The sequence below is a fragment of the Lichenostomus cassidix genome, chromosome 15 (genome assembly GCF_008360975.1).
Source record: "Lichenostomus cassidix isolate B80296 chromosome 15, HeHo_3.0, whole genome shotgun sequence".
Taxonomy (NCBI): domain Eukaryota; kingdom Metazoa; phylum Chordata; class Aves; order Passeriformes; family Meliphagidae; genus Lichenostomus; species Lichenostomus cassidix.
The window spans coordinates 314,579-332,330 of NC_139496.1; the positions used below are offsets into that span (position 1 = coordinate 314,579).

At 42.5% G+C, this 17,752-nt stretch overlaps 1 protein-coding gene across 2 annotated transcripts in view; it reads right to left on the reverse strand.

The window, feature by feature from the left end:
- ADGRD1 (adhesion G protein-coupled receptor D1) overlaps window positions 1–17,752 on the reverse strand; it is a 121,043-nt gene that overhangs the window by 25,267 nt on the left and 78,024 nt on the right. For both annotated transcript variants that reach the window (XM_085075352.1, XM_085075351.1), the window contains 6 exons: window positions 14,962–15,065; window positions 12,357–12,468; window positions 9,231–9,384; window positions 6,424–6,490; window positions 5,638–5,704; window positions 993–1,084 (listed from right to left, as the gene is read on the reverse strand). In XM_085075352.1, the coding sequence (XP_084931478.1) occupies window positions 993–1,084; window positions 5,638–5,704; window positions 6,424–6,490; window positions 9,231–9,384; window positions 12,357–12,468; window positions 14,962–15,065 (596 nt within the window). The remainder of the gene's footprint in view (window positions 1–992; window positions 1,085–5,637; window positions 5,705–6,423; window positions 6,491–9,230; window positions 9,385–12,356; window positions 12,469–14,961; window positions 15,066–17,752) is intronic.

Below are 17,752 nucleotides of genomic sequence, written 5' to 3' on the forward strand. Positions count from 1 at the left end.
GGATAAGTATACAATAACTAAAGTAACTTCAATTAGGTAACTGTCACCAATATTTAAAACTTAATGATATTTTCAAAATTACATAAGTAATCCAAGCATAAAAATTATTCTTTATTATATCATTTCAGAACAGTGGCACCAAATCTTATCATACAATAGCCTGTGCCTCAGAAACATTAAACACAAGCCATCATCACATTTTTTCTTCTAAGTTCCATATTCCTTTATTTATATACACTGTCATTTCTATATTTGGACTAAAGCATCTTTAGGAGATACAAAATGAAATATTCAGCATCTTAATTTAGCCTCTGTATATTAAATTATCTTCTTAGCTGCTCACACGTAATCTTATATATTTCAGAAATCAGAACTTGTCCTTGTGTGTTCAGAGGTAGCTTTGTCTCTGCCCTACATTTCCCCTCCAGACTTGCTAGAGCTATTTTAAAGATGATTCACTCTCAGAGGCCACCATCCCCAGAGGCTCAAGGCACTGTGAAATAAAGACCCACTTGACTTCAGGCACACGTTGAAATCCAGCTAAAGTCTGTGTGCTTTGCAGTATCAAGAGAGTCTTAAAGATAAGCATATGCCTAAATATTGTGCTGAGCTGGGGCTGGAAACGAGATCTGTCCTCAGGAGCAGAAGAGTTGCAACAACCCAGTACAGATTGTGATGCTCTGTGAAATTCAGCTTTTGACTATAGCAGGACGAGGAAAGTTTCCACTAATAAAAGGGAAAATCATGAATCAGCAAGAGCTGGAGACTGCTGAGCAGGGAAACACTTCAGCTCCTGCTGAACCACAGGCTTCATCCTGTGCAGCATTCAGCTTCAATAAAATATAGGTTAACTGGCTGCGTTCTAGTGGATGATACCTTTAATTTGCTTTTGGCTGGAGAGGAATGATGTCAGTGCTCTGGGAGGAGTCCATGATATCACATTGCTAGCGTGAGATTCCTGCTATAATGCAATTCCAATAAGAAAAACTTACTTGAAGGCATTAGCATCTCCATGGACCTTGTAGTTTTCTGCACTGATTCTGGAGATAACTCTTGTGACTGCAATGAGGATGCCAATATTGACCTGGGGAGGAAGAGGAAGGAACAAGGCTTGGTCAGGAGAGCACATTGTGAGAGAGCCAAGGTGCAGAGTGCCCTGGGAGGGAATTGTACAAACAGGGATCAGAAACTCTGTGTGGTATTCATTTGGCAAAAGAAGTGTCCAAGGCTGGACTGGTGAAGTTTTTCCCTGGTCAGTGATTTCCATTCCCCCACAGTGGGAAGCTCTTGCTTTCCTCTTTCCTCCAGGAGTAGCCCTTGCCTGTTTAGAAATCTGGATTGGAACATTGCTTCACAGCCAAAGTACTCAGCATCCTACAAATAAAATCCCTAATTGTCTACTGCCAGCTGAAAATTAGAGAGCTCTGAGAACTTCTCAATGAGGGCACATGTCTGCATTCTCTTTGGCTCTGTGCTTGCATGTGCACAGATCCAGAGAGCACCTTTCCTGCCCCACTTCAGGCTGCACAAGCCTCGTTTCTCACCAAAGTCTGCTTGCAATTTAGGTACAAGACTATTTTAAAGCAGCAATGAGAAAAATATGTTAAGCCTGAACTCTGCTCTTCAAAGGCTCTGCTCTTTTTGATGTCAGGTTCAGCAGAAACATCAATAAAATGAAAAGAATTCCCAACAGAAAAGTAGGAAATCTTGAAAAGACTAACACTGAAAATGTTCAACAAAAGAAAGTTTGTACAGGAGTCACAGGTGAAGGAAGAAGAAAATCTTTATCACTTAAAGGAAATGTGGCAAAGATTGTCTTGCTGGGCAAAGACCTTGGGTTTAAAGAAAAAAAGGGTAGAGAATGTGAAGGTGAAAGACATATTTTCCCCTTCCTCTCCAAAGTCGCCCATCAGCTACAAAGCATCAAGAACAAGGGCAGAACAAAACCATCCTGAACTACAGAACTAAAAGAAAGAGATTTCAAAAAAAGTGCTGTTCCTCAGTTAAAACTCAATAATCATACTCCACTTTGACATAAATATTCTAATTCTGAGGATGAGAGGCTGAATTAAAAATGTGTAAGTTTGACAATAATTTCCTTGGTATTTTTCAAATCTTCTGACACTGTTTTTAATTTTAGATTGATAAGGGCAGGTCATCACCCGCTGTAGGATCAGAGCACATCTGTGACATTCATTCCTTTCAAGGCACCTTGTCCAACCCCAGGCACTCTCAGCTCCCCACAAAGCCAGCAGGAGCTGCCAGTTCCCATTTCTGCAGGTTGGATCCACAGCCCACCGCAGCCCATGGAAATGTCCCAGGGACTTCAGGGAGCTCTGACTCCTTCCAAATATTTTCTCATCTAAATTTTGTAAGATCAGATAAAATGAGACAAATTATTTCCCTTGCTTAGGTTGCTTTGCAGGAATTTCACCTAAATTACCTCCAAGCCACATAAGACTTTTGTTTCTCCTTAAAAAAAGAGCAGAAATCCCACGTGTAAAACCCTCTGATGTGGTGTGCTCCATCCTAGCCAGGAAAGGACTTGGCAGCACAGAGAAACTAAAAAAAAAAAGAAGGGATAAAACATACTGCCTTAATTAAATCCATTGACCTGCTTTCCTCTAAAGCCACAAGCTATTTTAGGTTCCATTTCAGATTTGGGCACTGGCACAGCAGTTATGTGACTCTCCCAGTCTGAGGTTTAAGTTGCTCTGATGGTGTGAGTGAGTTGGATCTTTCCCAAGACAGCAGAGGTTGCACACCAAGGCTGAAAATCCTCACCCTGCAGCCACTGGTGCACAGCAGAAACCATCCCTGGGCAAAATGTGATCCAAACACAGCTAGCCACCGAATAAATGGGCATTCAGGTTTGGGAGAATGGCTCTGGAAAGCCTGATTCTACTTTTAGCTATCCCAGAGCGACTGCAGATGGAAGAGACTCCACTGAGTTATTTTGCATGTGAATTCATATTAATGCATGAAGTATCACATCAGTCACAGCTGAATATCAGGGCAGAGCTTTGGTGTTGGAAAGGAAATAGGGGAGAAGATAAATATAAGGTGCTACAGAAGCCTGACTTCTATGCTTTCTTAATATTAGTCCTTAATATTGCACTTCTACCCTTGCTTGAAAATATCTTGTAGGATTTCCTGTTGGTTAAGTAAGAACTTTAATTTTAAAATAGTGCAGGACTTTAATCTTAAAAGACTAAAAGTGCTCATAGCTGAGTGACAATAAGAAAACATGAAGAGCTTAGCAGGTGTGGTCTAAGCCTCAGCACTTGAGTTGGTACTTTATTTCAATGGCTCTGAAGAATCCTACTGTCTCAGAGCCTTTAAACACTGTGTGCTCACCTCTGTCACCTTTCCCCATGAATAATGCGTCAGAAGGGACAGAAAGGGTCACTTTTCAATCAGTGAGACTGCCTGCACAGTAAGGGACTGCTCAACACAAGGAAATCAGCCTTATTCTGCACTGGTACATAAAGAGATGAATAAATACCATGAGGAACTCAGTATATTGCCTATGATCAGCAGGTTCAGGGGAGAGAATATTATTTTATATATTGAGTATTCACAGGCAAGCCCCATTCAGTCAGGGCTGGCAGGGTCAGCCTGGTTGTACCGAGTCCCAGCTGATGACACTGCTCACAAAGCTGATGTCCCCACAGCACAGCACTGATGGCAAGGTGCTCGTGAAAATCATTCAGCTCCATAAAAATGCTGAAAGATTTGTGAAAAGCCCCCAGAAAAGAAACTATTTACAGGGAAAAGAATAGAGAGGAGTTGCCAGTGCAGCCCATATCTCCCTGTGCAGGGGATTGCTCTGTCTGCAGCACACTCACTGCTCCATGGACACAGATGCTTTCCACAGAATTTCCTTAATTCTGCCATATCTATGGAAACACACCAAGGCAGCAGATGGCCAATAACAAACAAAGCCTTCTGCCAGAAGTTTTCATGTCTTGTGTCAAAAATTCAGGTGCTCTGTCAAGTTGGGTTTTTTTCCAATGAAGACACATCCCAGGGCAACTTGGGCTGAGCTTATTTTGGTTTGCAAATTAATTGCAATAATTTTTTTGTGAAGCTGCCTTACAGGGATGCTACAGAGGCCTGTGAGTCGTGGTTTGTGGGGTGGGGAAAGGTGATCTCAAACCCTTAAGATGTAGGTCGGAGCCAAAAGACCCACATATGGAAGGAACTATTTCCTTCATCATATCCCTCGACTCGAACCCCAAGGAAAGAGCATATTTGATATGGGAATCTATACAGGGCTGGGAGGTTCTGGGAATTACTGCCTAGAAAAGAATGTGTGAGTGTTTTTCCCCAGTCACACTCCCTCCACATATTCTGTTTTAAGGCTCCATGATGTCTGCATTGCCTGTGAGGCTGAGGCAGGATAAAAGCAGAGTGTGTCTGCCTGGTCTCTGGGGAGTGGGAGTTGAAAGGAGAAATTCCCCTGTTCTCCTCACAGCATAATCCTGCTCTTTGGCAGAGAGAAACTGTGGATCCAACTAGTCAAAAACTGCTTTTTGAGAAGTATTTTCAGAGTTAAATGTTAGTTTATGCAACTGGTGGCTAATTTGTTATTTAAAGAGCACAGGCACATTGCATGCACACAAGATATTGTTTAGCCTTGTTATTTCCCTATAGGCACTAACACATTTCTCAGCTGGAATACTCAATGCCCAGAGAGGTAATTTTTCAGCTCACTCGCTGCTATTTTGGGCAGAGCTGGGTTTAGACTATTTAACAAATTGCTCTACGTGGATCAACCTTGTGAGCTCACTCTTTCTCTTTCTGAAAATATTTGTATCCCCACGAGAATATAATGTGAGCTGCACAAATGTTATATATCATAAGTTAGAGGCAGACAGTTCTGCTCTTACTTGCACTGCCCAGCAGCTAAGCATGCAAATTGCTGAGGCTGTGCAGCTCAGGTGAGGTAGCATTTCACTGCTTGGTGGGTTTTGGAGACTCCAGCTTTGGACAGCAGCCTGGAGATTTTGGTGTTCCTGACTCGTCCTCATGTCCTCCTTTGGTGCTCAACAATGGCCAGAAGGCAAGTGCTAATGTCAGGAGGAGACGTATAAATATTAGATTATTTTAATTGCTCTCCATTCATCAATATCTACATACCTGTGCATGTAAACTCACATCCAGAAGTTCAAGGTATACCTTCTGCTTGCCCAATAGTTACAGAAGTATGCAATGGTAAACACTAGGTTTTTATATATATATTCATCTATATATTTATGTTTATGTTTATATTTATAATTTTCCTTCCTTTGGCCTGTGAGCAGGATTTGTGGGGGTTTTCTAGGAGATGAAATCTGGGGAAGTTTCTTTGTGCTTTTTTTTAATGTCCAATTAAACAATTATCAATGACCCCAGCAGGGCTGTCCCACTATTTTAGTCTTTGAATAATGAAATTAGCAGTGTGAGAATTAATCTGCACAAACTAATACACAGCCATGTACACAACAATTCGGAGGAGGAACCAAGCCTTTCTGGGGATTTCACAGCTGCTGTTTCCCGGGGCTGCACAAGGATTGACCCCAAACCTTCAGGCAGTTCTGCTGTGAGGTGACAGGAGATGCAACAGGAAAACTGCAGGGCTGTGGTTTTACCTACCAGAATGACAAACATCGCTGGCGCCACAAAAGCCCAGATTGCTCCATTCTCCAGGGAAAGCCAGCAGCTGCAGGGAAAAATCAGATTTTGGAGGAAACACACAGTCATTTAAGTAGTAACATTCTTAATTTGAAAAAAAAACAACAACCAAACCCTAGCAAAACAACTAAAGAGTGTGCAAAAAGACAGATGAATTTGGAAAGTAAGAGCTGTGATTGCACATCAGGAAGAAGCTCCTTTTCCCCTTACACTCTGGGCATCCAAGGTGGGATCAGTTTGCAACACTGAATTATTGCAGGATTAAATCCCATGGTGTTCTTTCAGAGAAATTTGTTCTTCTTTTCCTAAATTAGAAAGGAACTTCATTTTCAAAGTCTTGGACATCATCCTTTCTAGATTTCAGGTGTGCAACTGCAGTTTTCAATTGAAAGATTCACTATCTTTAATCAAAGATTACTAAGATTGAATATCTTTAATCAAAGATTGCTCTCATCTCGGTAGAAATGTTTCCCCTGAGCAGGGGGTGAGCAGGGAGCTCACTGAGGAGCTCTTCAGTGATAGTAGGGAAAACATCTCAGGAGCTTTTTGTGCATCATCTGTGTGAAAACCAAACTTGAGGCTTCTGTGTTTAAGAATATTTCTTCACAAGTCATCCTTCTGCAGGCTCTGTCCTCTGCTCCCCACGAGGATCCTGAGCACCACAGCTCCTTAACACACCTAGGAGTTTCCTCCACATCAGGTTTCTCATCCTTACTGCACCTGCACTGAGGATCTTTCCATACTCACTTGCCACTTTCTCCATAGCTGTCCAGGGACGACGTTGCAGAAATGACACAAATCACCAAAGGGCAGCCTGCAGAAAGGCAAATGCAGTGCCAATATTAGGAATAAAAGTACATCTTCCAGTAAGCCCAGCAAGTTCTGCTAAATTTTGTATGAACACAACAGCTCAGAGTCATTTTCAAATTAACTCAAACATGACGTCGTCCTGCAGCTGTTTAATCCAACATGTTTTAATCAACTGATGTCAGACAAACAAAATGACTTTTTAATGAAGCAGAAGTTTTTAAGTGTTAAACTGAATTAGTGCTAATTTCCTTGGGAATCACATTCCTCTTTAAGCCTGGTTTTGGTTTGTGGACTTTCTGCCTCTTGCTATTCAAGCAGTGATACAAGTGGAGCAATATCAGCCTTATTTTACCCACTTTGCCCTGAGTAAGTGGATTTTTGTTCAAGAATTCAGAACAACTCAGATAAGAGAGCAAGTTTCTCACAGGGGTGCTCAAACAGCAGGTGAGAGGACAGGAATGGTGACATTCAGTTTCCCAGAGCATCACTCCTGGCAGCAGGAGACAGAAGGAGCTCAGACCCCCTCAGGTGCCCAGCCAGGTCTGATGTAGCATAAATATGTAACAGATCTGCAAGATTTCTGTGTTTGGAGGAAACTCCACCTCCAGATGGTTTTGCCAGCTGCAGTGTGCTGTGCCCAGGGAGGTGGAGGAGCATTTTTGGGATGCACAGGAATCCCACAGAGGCAGTTTTGGAGGTGCTGCTGGATCTGCTGTGGCCTCAGCACTGCCAGGTCTGCTGTGCCACTCGAGAGGAGATTTTCTGGCCAGGAGCTGGGGAGGAGTTCAGGGCTTTATTGCCAGCAGTGCTGAACACAACCCCATCCCCTCAAATACCGAATGATTGTCTGCTAATTCCTGGGTGATTTAATAAAATGTGAAGGTTTGGGCTTTTATCATCTTACAGAATTTAATAAACAGGTCCCAGACAGAATATTAGACATGATAGCTTGAAGTTCCAATTTTCTTTTTAATTCTTTAGGTTTCCTGCATGAGGGTTTTACAACATTCTGACAGGCAATTTCTGCTTCATTTTACTACTATCATCCTCACGAATTCTGTAAAGTTTTCCACTACTGGCAGAAGTAAATTTTTTGAAGAAGTATTTTCATTTTTTTAATGACTGCAGCTAGAAGCACATTTATAAATATTTATATATTGATATGTATGTGTATTTATAAATATGGGAGATACTCAGTAGTTAAGAAGCATTTTATTTTGAAAGCTTCTGTATTTTCTATACATAAAAAAAGGGAAAACCATCAAAAAACAGGCTGTAGAAACTCCGTGGCAGACAATTCAAAGCAATTTCAGGACATCAATTCTAAAAGGCTAAATATGTCATTTATTGAAAAAGATGAGGCATTAGACACAAATGAAAGTATATTTCCTTCCAATGATGAAAATATCTACTTTGCTTAATGGGGAAAAGTCTCTTCTCCCATTTATGTTGAAGAAGTTCATTTTCTATGATTTTCTTCTGCTGGATTACATCACATCTAGGCAGAAGTCAGGGACTACATCAACTAACAGCAAATAATGAAATTTATGTCTTTTGACAGCTCAGAACAAAGCCTTCACTCTATGACAATCTCTAAAGGAGAGGAAAATGGCTGAAAGAGGAAATATTCAATATCACAAACTCCATCACCAGCATCCTCCAAATGGTGGGAGGAAAAAGCTTTGCTACAACAACCTCTGCCTGATATGCTGAATCACCAAGGCAAAAAAATAATTTGGGGGTTTTAAATTGGGATTTTAAAATGAACGAGAAAGATGCACAAAGTAAAAGGAACTTAATAAAAAAAAAGAACAAGTAGGCTTCTCTCATAAAAAAAAAATCATTTCACAGCATTACTATCACCCAGATCTGCATGGTGCCAAATACGTATTAAATATTCCAATTATAACTGCAGCAGGTCTGTATTATTGATATAATTGCTTTTCATGTAGCTTCAAATGAATTTGGAGGGGAGAAAAGATAATGCATATTTTAACATATTTTGAAATTATCTGTAATTGCATAGATTTTTATTTTCCATTTTTTCACATCTGTTCTTTGACTCAGTGTATGAGGTTTCCTCTTCTTCCAAATGTGGAGCTTTCTAAGCACCACTGCTACACTTCCAGGACTGTGAGAGCAAAGTGAGTTTTCATCTGCTGGAAGAGTCTGCAACAAAATATTCCGTTTTGGCTCTTCAAAGATGCTCTCAGATTATTCTTTCATTATTGCATCTAAAAAGCCTTGAATGGTTGTCTGTGCCATTCCCATGTCACAGAACCACTTCTTCACTCTTAGTAATGATACTGGGGTTCTGTGCAGATTTTTAATCTAAGGATTTCAAGGCATGAAGCACCGATGAAGTCTTGTGATATTTCTGTGCTGCTGTGCCCATTTTTTATGCATGACATTGCAGAATGCAGATGGAATAAGCTGCTGTTGTGAGTTGGAATCAAAAAAAGAACAAACCAGTGTAGAGAAACCTCCCTCCCTCAGTCCTGCTCTTAATTTGGTAATTAAGGGTCTGATCTGGCCTAGAGATGTAGCATTCACTGCAGGGGAATTAGGCTTAAGGTCTATATGTTTTGAAGTCTGATTGCAGGCAGAAAAATTATGCATTTTCTTATCCAACAGACCTACTCTCAGTAAGGCAAACTACGATCATAAGATGACAATTTCAAATATGCTTCTGAATATAATCTCATCCTATAGTGAGGAGACTTAAGCAGCTACTAAAGGCTTACCCCATCCAATTCCATAATAATATAAGTGCTTGCTTTCTTCTGACCCAAATACTTTGATCACCATGCTGTAAAGATGAAATCCTTCCACCAGCATCCATGCAAAAGCACTCAGGAAGAAAAAATGAAGGAGAATGGCCAGTATCTTGCAAGGAACCTAAATCAGGAATAAAAATGAATGCATTAGTTCTTTGTGATACAGTCACATTGGTTTTCCAATTTATAAAAAAACTGGGACTTGGTAGTATAATGAAAATTGAGGCTTTCCAGTGAATCTCAGTTGCAACTCAGCTGGTTGTTGTGCCAGGACATTCTACCGCAAATCCAATGGGACTACATGTATTCCAAAGCAATAAATTTGGGGTTAATTCGTGTAAGTGAGGTCTGTATGTGGTTTAGTATTTCACAGAGTTCAGTGACATATTATTAAAACAGATTAGCTTATTGACAAAAGCTGTAAAAGCCTTCCCAGTTAATTTTATCATAAGGCTATAAAATCCATTTTAATGCCTTTTGATTTCTACCAGAAGATTAGTGCACAAAAATATAAATGCAACATAAAGCTGACTTACAGGCTAGTTCTGTCAAATGGATAATTTCCAACTTTTGAGTAGCCAAACAATATGAATCACAAAACAGCAGAAAAATAACACTCTGTGAAGTAGCAGGAGCCTGGTCTGTATATAATTTTGTATAATACCTAGTGCAGATTTGTACATAAAATCCATAGCAAAGTTGCTGCTCATTCTGATTTTTTTGCCTTGATTATTGCTTAGAAGTTACTCTGAAATGGCAGAATTGTCTTCTATAAAAGCACTGTGAAGCTGAGCCTTTTGCACACTAAATGCCAGCATGTCTCTCTTGCTGCACCATGTGAAACACCCAACTTTGAGCAGAATAATTGGGAAAAGGCAGATCTTGGTCCTGTTGCTCTTAGAGTTGACAAGTGGAGAGTCTGTGAAAATAGAATAATCAGCTCTGCTAGCAGCAGGGACCATCAGATTATTGTTGTTGGGAAAGCAAAGTAGACTCAGAAAGATCTCTCATAAAATGTCAGTCACTTTTTTACTGAGGACAGGATTAAAACAGGTAAATATATACATATATATACATATATATAAATATATATCACAAACAAAAGCAGCTCATTTCACCTTTCCATTTGAAAGTGTTTCCAGCAATGCCATGCAGGAGTATTGAGTGAGAAAGTTTAATATCCTGATCCAGAACTGTGGAGAGCAGAGACATTAAATTTTCTGGTTGTGCTGGAAAAAATCACAGTGCTGACTAAAAAACTAAATATCCCTAGAGACAGAGGTGGAAAAAGGCTGGAGAGGCTCAAGGCAGCCATGCAGGAAAGGGATGGCAGCTCAGGTCCTGGTTTTGGGAGGCACTGCAGTGCCGTGAGCAAGGGGGTGACACCAAGGCTCCTGCGAGGGCACAGAAAAACTGCTCAGCACTGATAGCCCAGCTCTGCCAGGAGCAGAAGATTCCAAATTCACAGCCTCTCGTGTAAATCCTGCCTCCCTCCTTCCGTAAACGACCATTTAGCAGTTCAATTACTGCAATTAAAGGTATTTAAACTGCTGTCAAAGCTAGTGAGAGCAGAGCAGAAGTAGGTGAGGACAGGAGACTAATAAAAGGATGAATCACAACCCCCCCGGATTGCACGATGATAAAACATAAAAATAAAAGCTCACCAGACAGTATTTACATCACATTTTTCAGCTTTAAAATCTTTACAGTTTTATCCCACACAATTACTGCTGTTACAGAGGAGGTTGGGCTAAAAAGTCCATGGATCCTGTGAAGCATTTATTTCAAAGCCTGTGGTGTAAACCAGGTCTTGCTTTCTTGTGCTCCTGTCCCAGTCTCACTGAAGTACATTTGGAACAGGTTTAAGAGAAAATCTGCACCTATTAAACTGCAATTCAGTCAGTGTGAGTGTTTCACAAGCCTGACTGAACGAGCAGGACCTGTGTGTGTGAACAGAGCACAGAGTAAATGCAGGAGGAGTTTGGGACATGTAGGATGGTCCTGGAGATCATGGGCTCTGCCTACATCCACCCCAGAGCAGGAAACACGGCTAGGCTTTCACGGGAGTTTGAAAGACTGGAGGTGATGCTGGCCTTGATGAGTGTAAAGAGGCTTTCACACACCATCTGAAGTGACTCAGCTGAATTGTGTGAAAATTTGGAATGGATGAAAAAGAAAAAACTGTGAGAATAAGACACACTGTTATGCTGAGTGAATCTTTTATTGCCCTCAAGCCTATGCCCTTTCAACAGGGTTTTAGTTCTATACTTAAAGAGGATTATTTTCATGCCTGGTTTCTACTGTCTTCAGTTTCATCTTTTGCTGCTCTCCAATGTCTCCATTTCATTTTCCTTCTAAAGGATTCCCTGTCATTTTCTCCCTTGCACATTGTGTGACTCATTCAGGACCCACCTGAATGTAAAACAGCAAAGAGCATGAACTTACTTTTACAAAGTGCTTTTAGATCCTCAGGTAATAACATCCTATGCAAACCAGACATTACAGTTATTTATAAACTGAACAGAAATCCAACGGGCCCCATTTGAGCTGAATATAAATTTAGGTAGCTCTTGTATTGACAAAATGAAGAATGTGCAAACCTTCTGAGAATAAACAGGAAAAAAATCCCATTAATAGAGGCCACTGGCTGCTTCTGAAAAGCAATACAGAGCAACAGCTACCAAAGTAGCCAGGTTTTGACCAGCACAAAAGCAGAGCACCCTGGAAGTTTATTGTAAAATCAGGTTTTCTTTCTGCTCTTCAGGCGGGACTTTCCATCAAAGGCTTTATGTTACTTTAAATTGCATTTTTTAAACACAACAGTGTCTACACAACAGTGTATCACATTGCTGCTATGTAATACTGTTAACTTAGCATATTTGTCTTAATCTGACCCAGCCGTTTTAGATGCCAGTTTTAATGGTTCAGTTGCTGGTACTCTGCACAGGGAATTCCATCCTGCAGTAGGATGGCATTTTTTGGCTAAGGCATGTTAAAAATAGATCTCCCATGGAAGACACTTCCCTGCGTGTGGCATGTGGCATTCATTCCATGGGGCTGCCTCCCAGAACAGCATCACTCTGTAGGACTTACAGTTGCAGGGCTGAACTGGAAGCTGGTGAGCAGCAGGATCTGAGCCAGCAGCACGGCGCAGGACAGGTTGGCGTGGATGTGATAGCGCTGGTTGCGGATGGTGCTGACAGAGCTGGCAGGACAGAAACATCTGAATAAAACAGTGCTCCACGAGGCACAAATACATTGTGATCTATCAGCAAGCATTTCAATTGGCTTTTGGTTTCAGTGGGGTTATCAGGGTGCCCCTTGAGCTCTCTTTCCACCGCGATGGAGTGGGATCTGAATGGCTCCTTTGATGTCCTGCTGCTCTCCTGGGGGCAGCAGAAACATTGATTGACACATGAGCAAGCTGGTGACTAGTGACAGAATACTAACAGAGGTTTGATCCTGAAGGGTGCTGTGCTGCCAAGGAGGGCAGATCTGCACAGGAATCACACAGCCCCTGGCACCACTCAGCCCACACTGTGCCAGAGCTCCTGGTTTTATTTTGTTGGTATTTGCCTGTATGAGGAATAAGAGAATGTGAAAAGACTTTGGTTCCAATTCTGATTTATACTATTATAACTCCAGAGCACAGGAGCTGCAGCTCCACATGCTGTGGAGTGGGCAGTGCCTATCTCAACAGGGACCTGACTGTGGTTTCAACATCATTTGAACATCTCTCTCTTGGCTTGTCAAAAACCAGCTGGAAATCTGACAAGAACAGGCTTTCCTGGAAGTCTTCTGGCCTCGTGTTTCTGTTCTCGTTCAGAAATAGGAAACAGAAAACAAAAACATTGATGTGAACATCTCAGGCCTTTTGTCGGATTTTGTTCTTTTTAAAAAACAAACAGCCCTGGTGCTAACAGGTTTCCTATTCCAATCCTCACTGCCTGCTGCACTGCTCCACGCCAAGGGGATGAGGAGGGAGAGGACAAGAAGGATCAAGATCCCAAAAAGTAACTGAAAGGATGCCCTGCCTGGTGCCAATGGCTTTCTAATAAGGATTGTAGCCTCCATGTACGACAAAGTGCAGCAGAGTTACCCAGGAGGGAGCAGCACTCACTGCCATTGCCAGGACATGGAGCAGCAATTTGCCAGATTCTTCTCCACTTATGTCACGGTCATCTAACACCACATTGCAAAATTTCCCTTCAGCTGCTTAATGAGACCCTGCCCTCCAGTGAAAAGCTAATCAAATTATTTTTAATTGGCAGTTTGAAGGATCCTCTATGTAGGTGGGGTGCTTAACCCTGTGACAGTCAGCTGGCTCCAGCTCCCTTCCAAGTCTTCTGTTTGCCTCCAGTTTCTTGGGGATTTTCAGCCCTGCTGCAGCAACACCACCTCCTTTTGCTCCTTTTGCCGTTCTGAGCACTATAACAACCAATTCTGCACTCAGACAGAAGTGGAGCAGATCATTCCCCTTAGCCTAAATATGCCAACAGCAATGCCAGATAGGCAGATGTTGGACCTACTTAGAGTGGATTTTGCCACACGTTTATGCACTTAATCCAAGTATGACCAACACTGATCTTGAGACTTGGAAATAATACAGGGTCTGGAAATAAACAAGCATTGCAATCAGGTTACTAAGATCCAGCAAGTCCTTTCCCCTAGAAACTGGCCTCTTAACAGGATGTCCAAAATACATGCTTCGGCACAGAAAACAAAAATTGAACCCTTGAGCAGAGGCAATATGGTTCAATGTGTGAAAGGAGACAAGAATAACACTCCTTGCTGTACTCCCGAGGTGCTGTGCAACCTTGGACAAGCTGCTTCACCCCTAGCCAGGTTTTCTATTTTTTATTTAGACACAAACCTTTATGAGAGCTTTTTTTCAGAAATGTTTGTATCAAGCCCAGCTGAGCCTCAAACTCAGTTGTCACTCCTGGAACATAAACAGGAACAAAGGCCCTGAGTGCCCTGGGGCAGAAACCTTCCCAGCACAGAGACCTTCAGGTGCTATGGGCAGGAGATACAGAGGTGTTTAACCACAAGCCATGGAGTGAATTTCACACTGCTTACAGTGTCCTTCATCCTACTAAAGCAACACAATAGAAAATCAGACCAACAAAGAACAGCAAGATATTTGAAAACAAACGTGGGTTGCATGAGGTAATTGTGTACAAGTTGTGTGAAACAAAAGTCAGGCAGCTAACGTGGACTGAGCCTTCCTTGCTGGGCACTGTTTATAAACAGTTTTACAGACAGGACAGTGGGAGAGCAGCAAGTGCTGAGTGGATAGTCTGAGCAATGCAGAGATGTATGTGGGGGCAGAGGGGGTCATCCTGCACTGCCTGCTCACACTGCATGGATTGAGCTCCACACCAAGACCTCCTAGAGCCTCCTTGGGATTCCAGAGCTATAGCAAACTATGGACAGTTTAAAAAAAATTAAAATCTCCCATAGGATGGAAATAACTTGTTATATTAAGACCATCCCATTTCAGGAAATGGAAGTAATTTAGAAATGATCAACCAAGTGTTACAAATATATGTGCTGAATCTAATTAAGGAAGGTTATAGAATTAATAGCCTTTGTCTTATCCTGAGTACCCGAAGGGATCCTACCCAGTGGCCCGAAATGCACTGCTTGCCTTTCTGCACGATGGCTGCTCGGCGGGTATGAAATGAAAATTACTCACGACAAGACAGCGAATGTGACCAGCGTGATCGTCAGGCAGAAGATGGACAGAGCGCAGCCGATGTAAGTGATGGAGGACAGGGCCACCTGGTGTTCTCTGGTTAGCTGTGCACAGGGAAAACCCAGATAAAAGCCATTAATTGGTGTCTCGCTGCAGAGCCACGGCAGCCCGGCTCGGGGTGCTCCTGCAGCCGCACAGAGCTGATGCTGCCGAGCATCACTCATTCCCTGCTCGGGAAATGCGGGGCGAGCTCCAAACTCAGCCACAAGCCAGGGCATCCCCATGCCCGTGGCGTTCAGCTCTCTCTGTGGTACCCTAAAGCAGGATTCCCTCAGGAGGAGCTGTTCTGGGCTCAGAGCATCCTCCGGGCAGTGCCTGGTGCCCTACAAAGCTGTCCCTGCTCATGGAGATCTCCCTGCAGAGCTTTCTGCAGCCATGGACATCCCTGAGCTCATGGAGACCTCCCTGCAGAGCTCATGTCAACCATGGACATCCCTGAGCTCATGGACACCCCTGCTGAGCTCACCTCAGCCATGGACATCCCTGAGCTCATGGACATCCCTGCTGAGCTCACCTCAGCCATGGACATCCCTGAGCTCATGGACATCCCTGCTGAGCTCTCTGCAGCCATGGACATCCCTGCTGAGCTCGTGGACATCCCTGCAGAGCTCACCTCAGCCATGGACATCCCTGAGCTCATGGAGACCTCCCTGCTGTCCTCACCTCAGCCATGAACATCCCTGCTGAGCTCATGGACATCCCTGCTGAGCTCTCTGCAGCCATGGACATCCCTGCGCTCATGGACATCCCTGCTGAGCTCATGGAGATCTTCCCTGCTGAGCTCTCTGCAGCCATGGACATCCCTGAGCTCATGGAGGTCTTCCCTGCCATGGACATCCCATAGCAAACACCAGCAGTGCTGCACAGCCCTGAGCACTGACAACCCCACAGCCCCACAGAGCACAGCACATTTCTGTTTGTTTAATGGATCACATTTTCAGTGCCAGCTGAAGGAGCTGTGCTGATATATACAGAATGGAGAACCCCAGGAAAGACCCAGGCTGAGCAGAAGGAGGGCAAAGCTCTTGTCTCAGCCTCTGCTTTTACCTAGAGACAGCTTTTGCAGATGTAATTCAATTTGTGAACATTTAAACTGCAGCTCCACGGCGCTCTCCACCAGGATCTGTGTTAAACATGGACAGTCAATGCATGAGGGACAGCGTGGCTCAGCCATTCATCTTAAATTAATCAGAGTGTGTCTGAATTTTCCATGCGAGTTCTCATAAAAGAATGACAAAAAAGCCACACCCAACAAAAGGAGCCAAGCAGTATTAATACATAATAAGTAGAACAGAGCTAGGCAGGAAAAAGCTTTCTCATCCTAGAAGAATTTTCAAACATTTTTCCTAACTTGATTTTGGATAGATTTGGCATTTTCATAAACTGAACATAAACTGGGGAAAAAAAATTAGTCAATCAAAAGGTTTTCAATTTGATGCTTGAGATACTATGTTTGTATTTCAATTTCTATTCACTATTAGTTAAATTCCAAGCTGAAAAAGTAATTCAAAATATTCACTTATAAAAAAAATACTAAAAGGAACAATATATTTTCCAATTTTTTTACAGCAACTTTAATAAAAATTAATCCTTTCTCACATGTTTGGGATTTTCTATTATTTTACACACACACAATAAAATTTCCCACCCAAACAAAGTATTTCATTAGAGATTATCAAACCGAAGCAGTTCTACCAATAAACTCCCCATTAAAATTCTTTTTAAAGGAGAGAAATAATGTGCCATGTGGTTATGAGAAAACATAAATACAGGCAAAAGATGTGTTGCATATGTAGATCTTTACTGTAATTATCTGCCAACTCTACCAGCTCACGTATGGTGAGTTTTACAGCAGAATAACTTGTGACTTGCTCAGCAATCTGAGAACTATTAAGGGATGCAGCAGCCCTGAAAGACAACTGTTGCTATGGAGTTACAGCTCCTAGGAAATATGATGCAGCTCTTGAGTATTTTTTCTTTTTCAGCCAAAGACACATTTCTTTCCCCTGACTTGGACAGCATCAATTACAGAAACAAAAGAGTTCTGTGCACTGGAGCAGCTTAAAAGCTGCAGATAATTCCTGCAAAAGAGATCCTATCATCCCTAATCCCCCAAAGAAGCCATGTACAGCCATTCTTTGCAGAATATTCCTGAAATAGGAATAATCTGTGCAGTAAATGGAGCAGTTCAGAAGTGATTTCCTCATCAGGTATATTCATGTCCAAGATGGATGGACCTTATTTCCTGATTTCTCCAAGAGACATCCTTTTCTCTGGCTACAGGTGGCTCACAATTCTACAGAAGGAGGAGGGGAGCTGAGGAAGCTTTTCAGATTTAAAGTCCCTCTGAAATCAGTATTTCTCAGCAGTTCAAGGCTTTCTTTCACTCCTTTCACTCCCAGAGTCCTTCAGCCAGAAAATGTTCCCTAGAGAGCTTCCCAGCTCAGTGCAAATTTGGATTTACTGTGGTGTTTGCATTGGCAGAGGATCTCAGAGGAAGGTGATGTCTTACTGCCACACACAAATACAGGAAATCCAGAGGATAAACCATTGGAAATGGGCAAAAATCACAGAGTTACAGAATAGCCTGGGTGGAAGGGACCTAAATTCTGCCCTGGCAGGGACACCTTCCACTGCCCCAGGCTGCTCCAAGCCCTGTCCAGCCTGGACCTGGGCAATCCAGGGATCCACGGACAGCCACAGCTTCTCTGGGCAACCTGTGTCAGTCCTC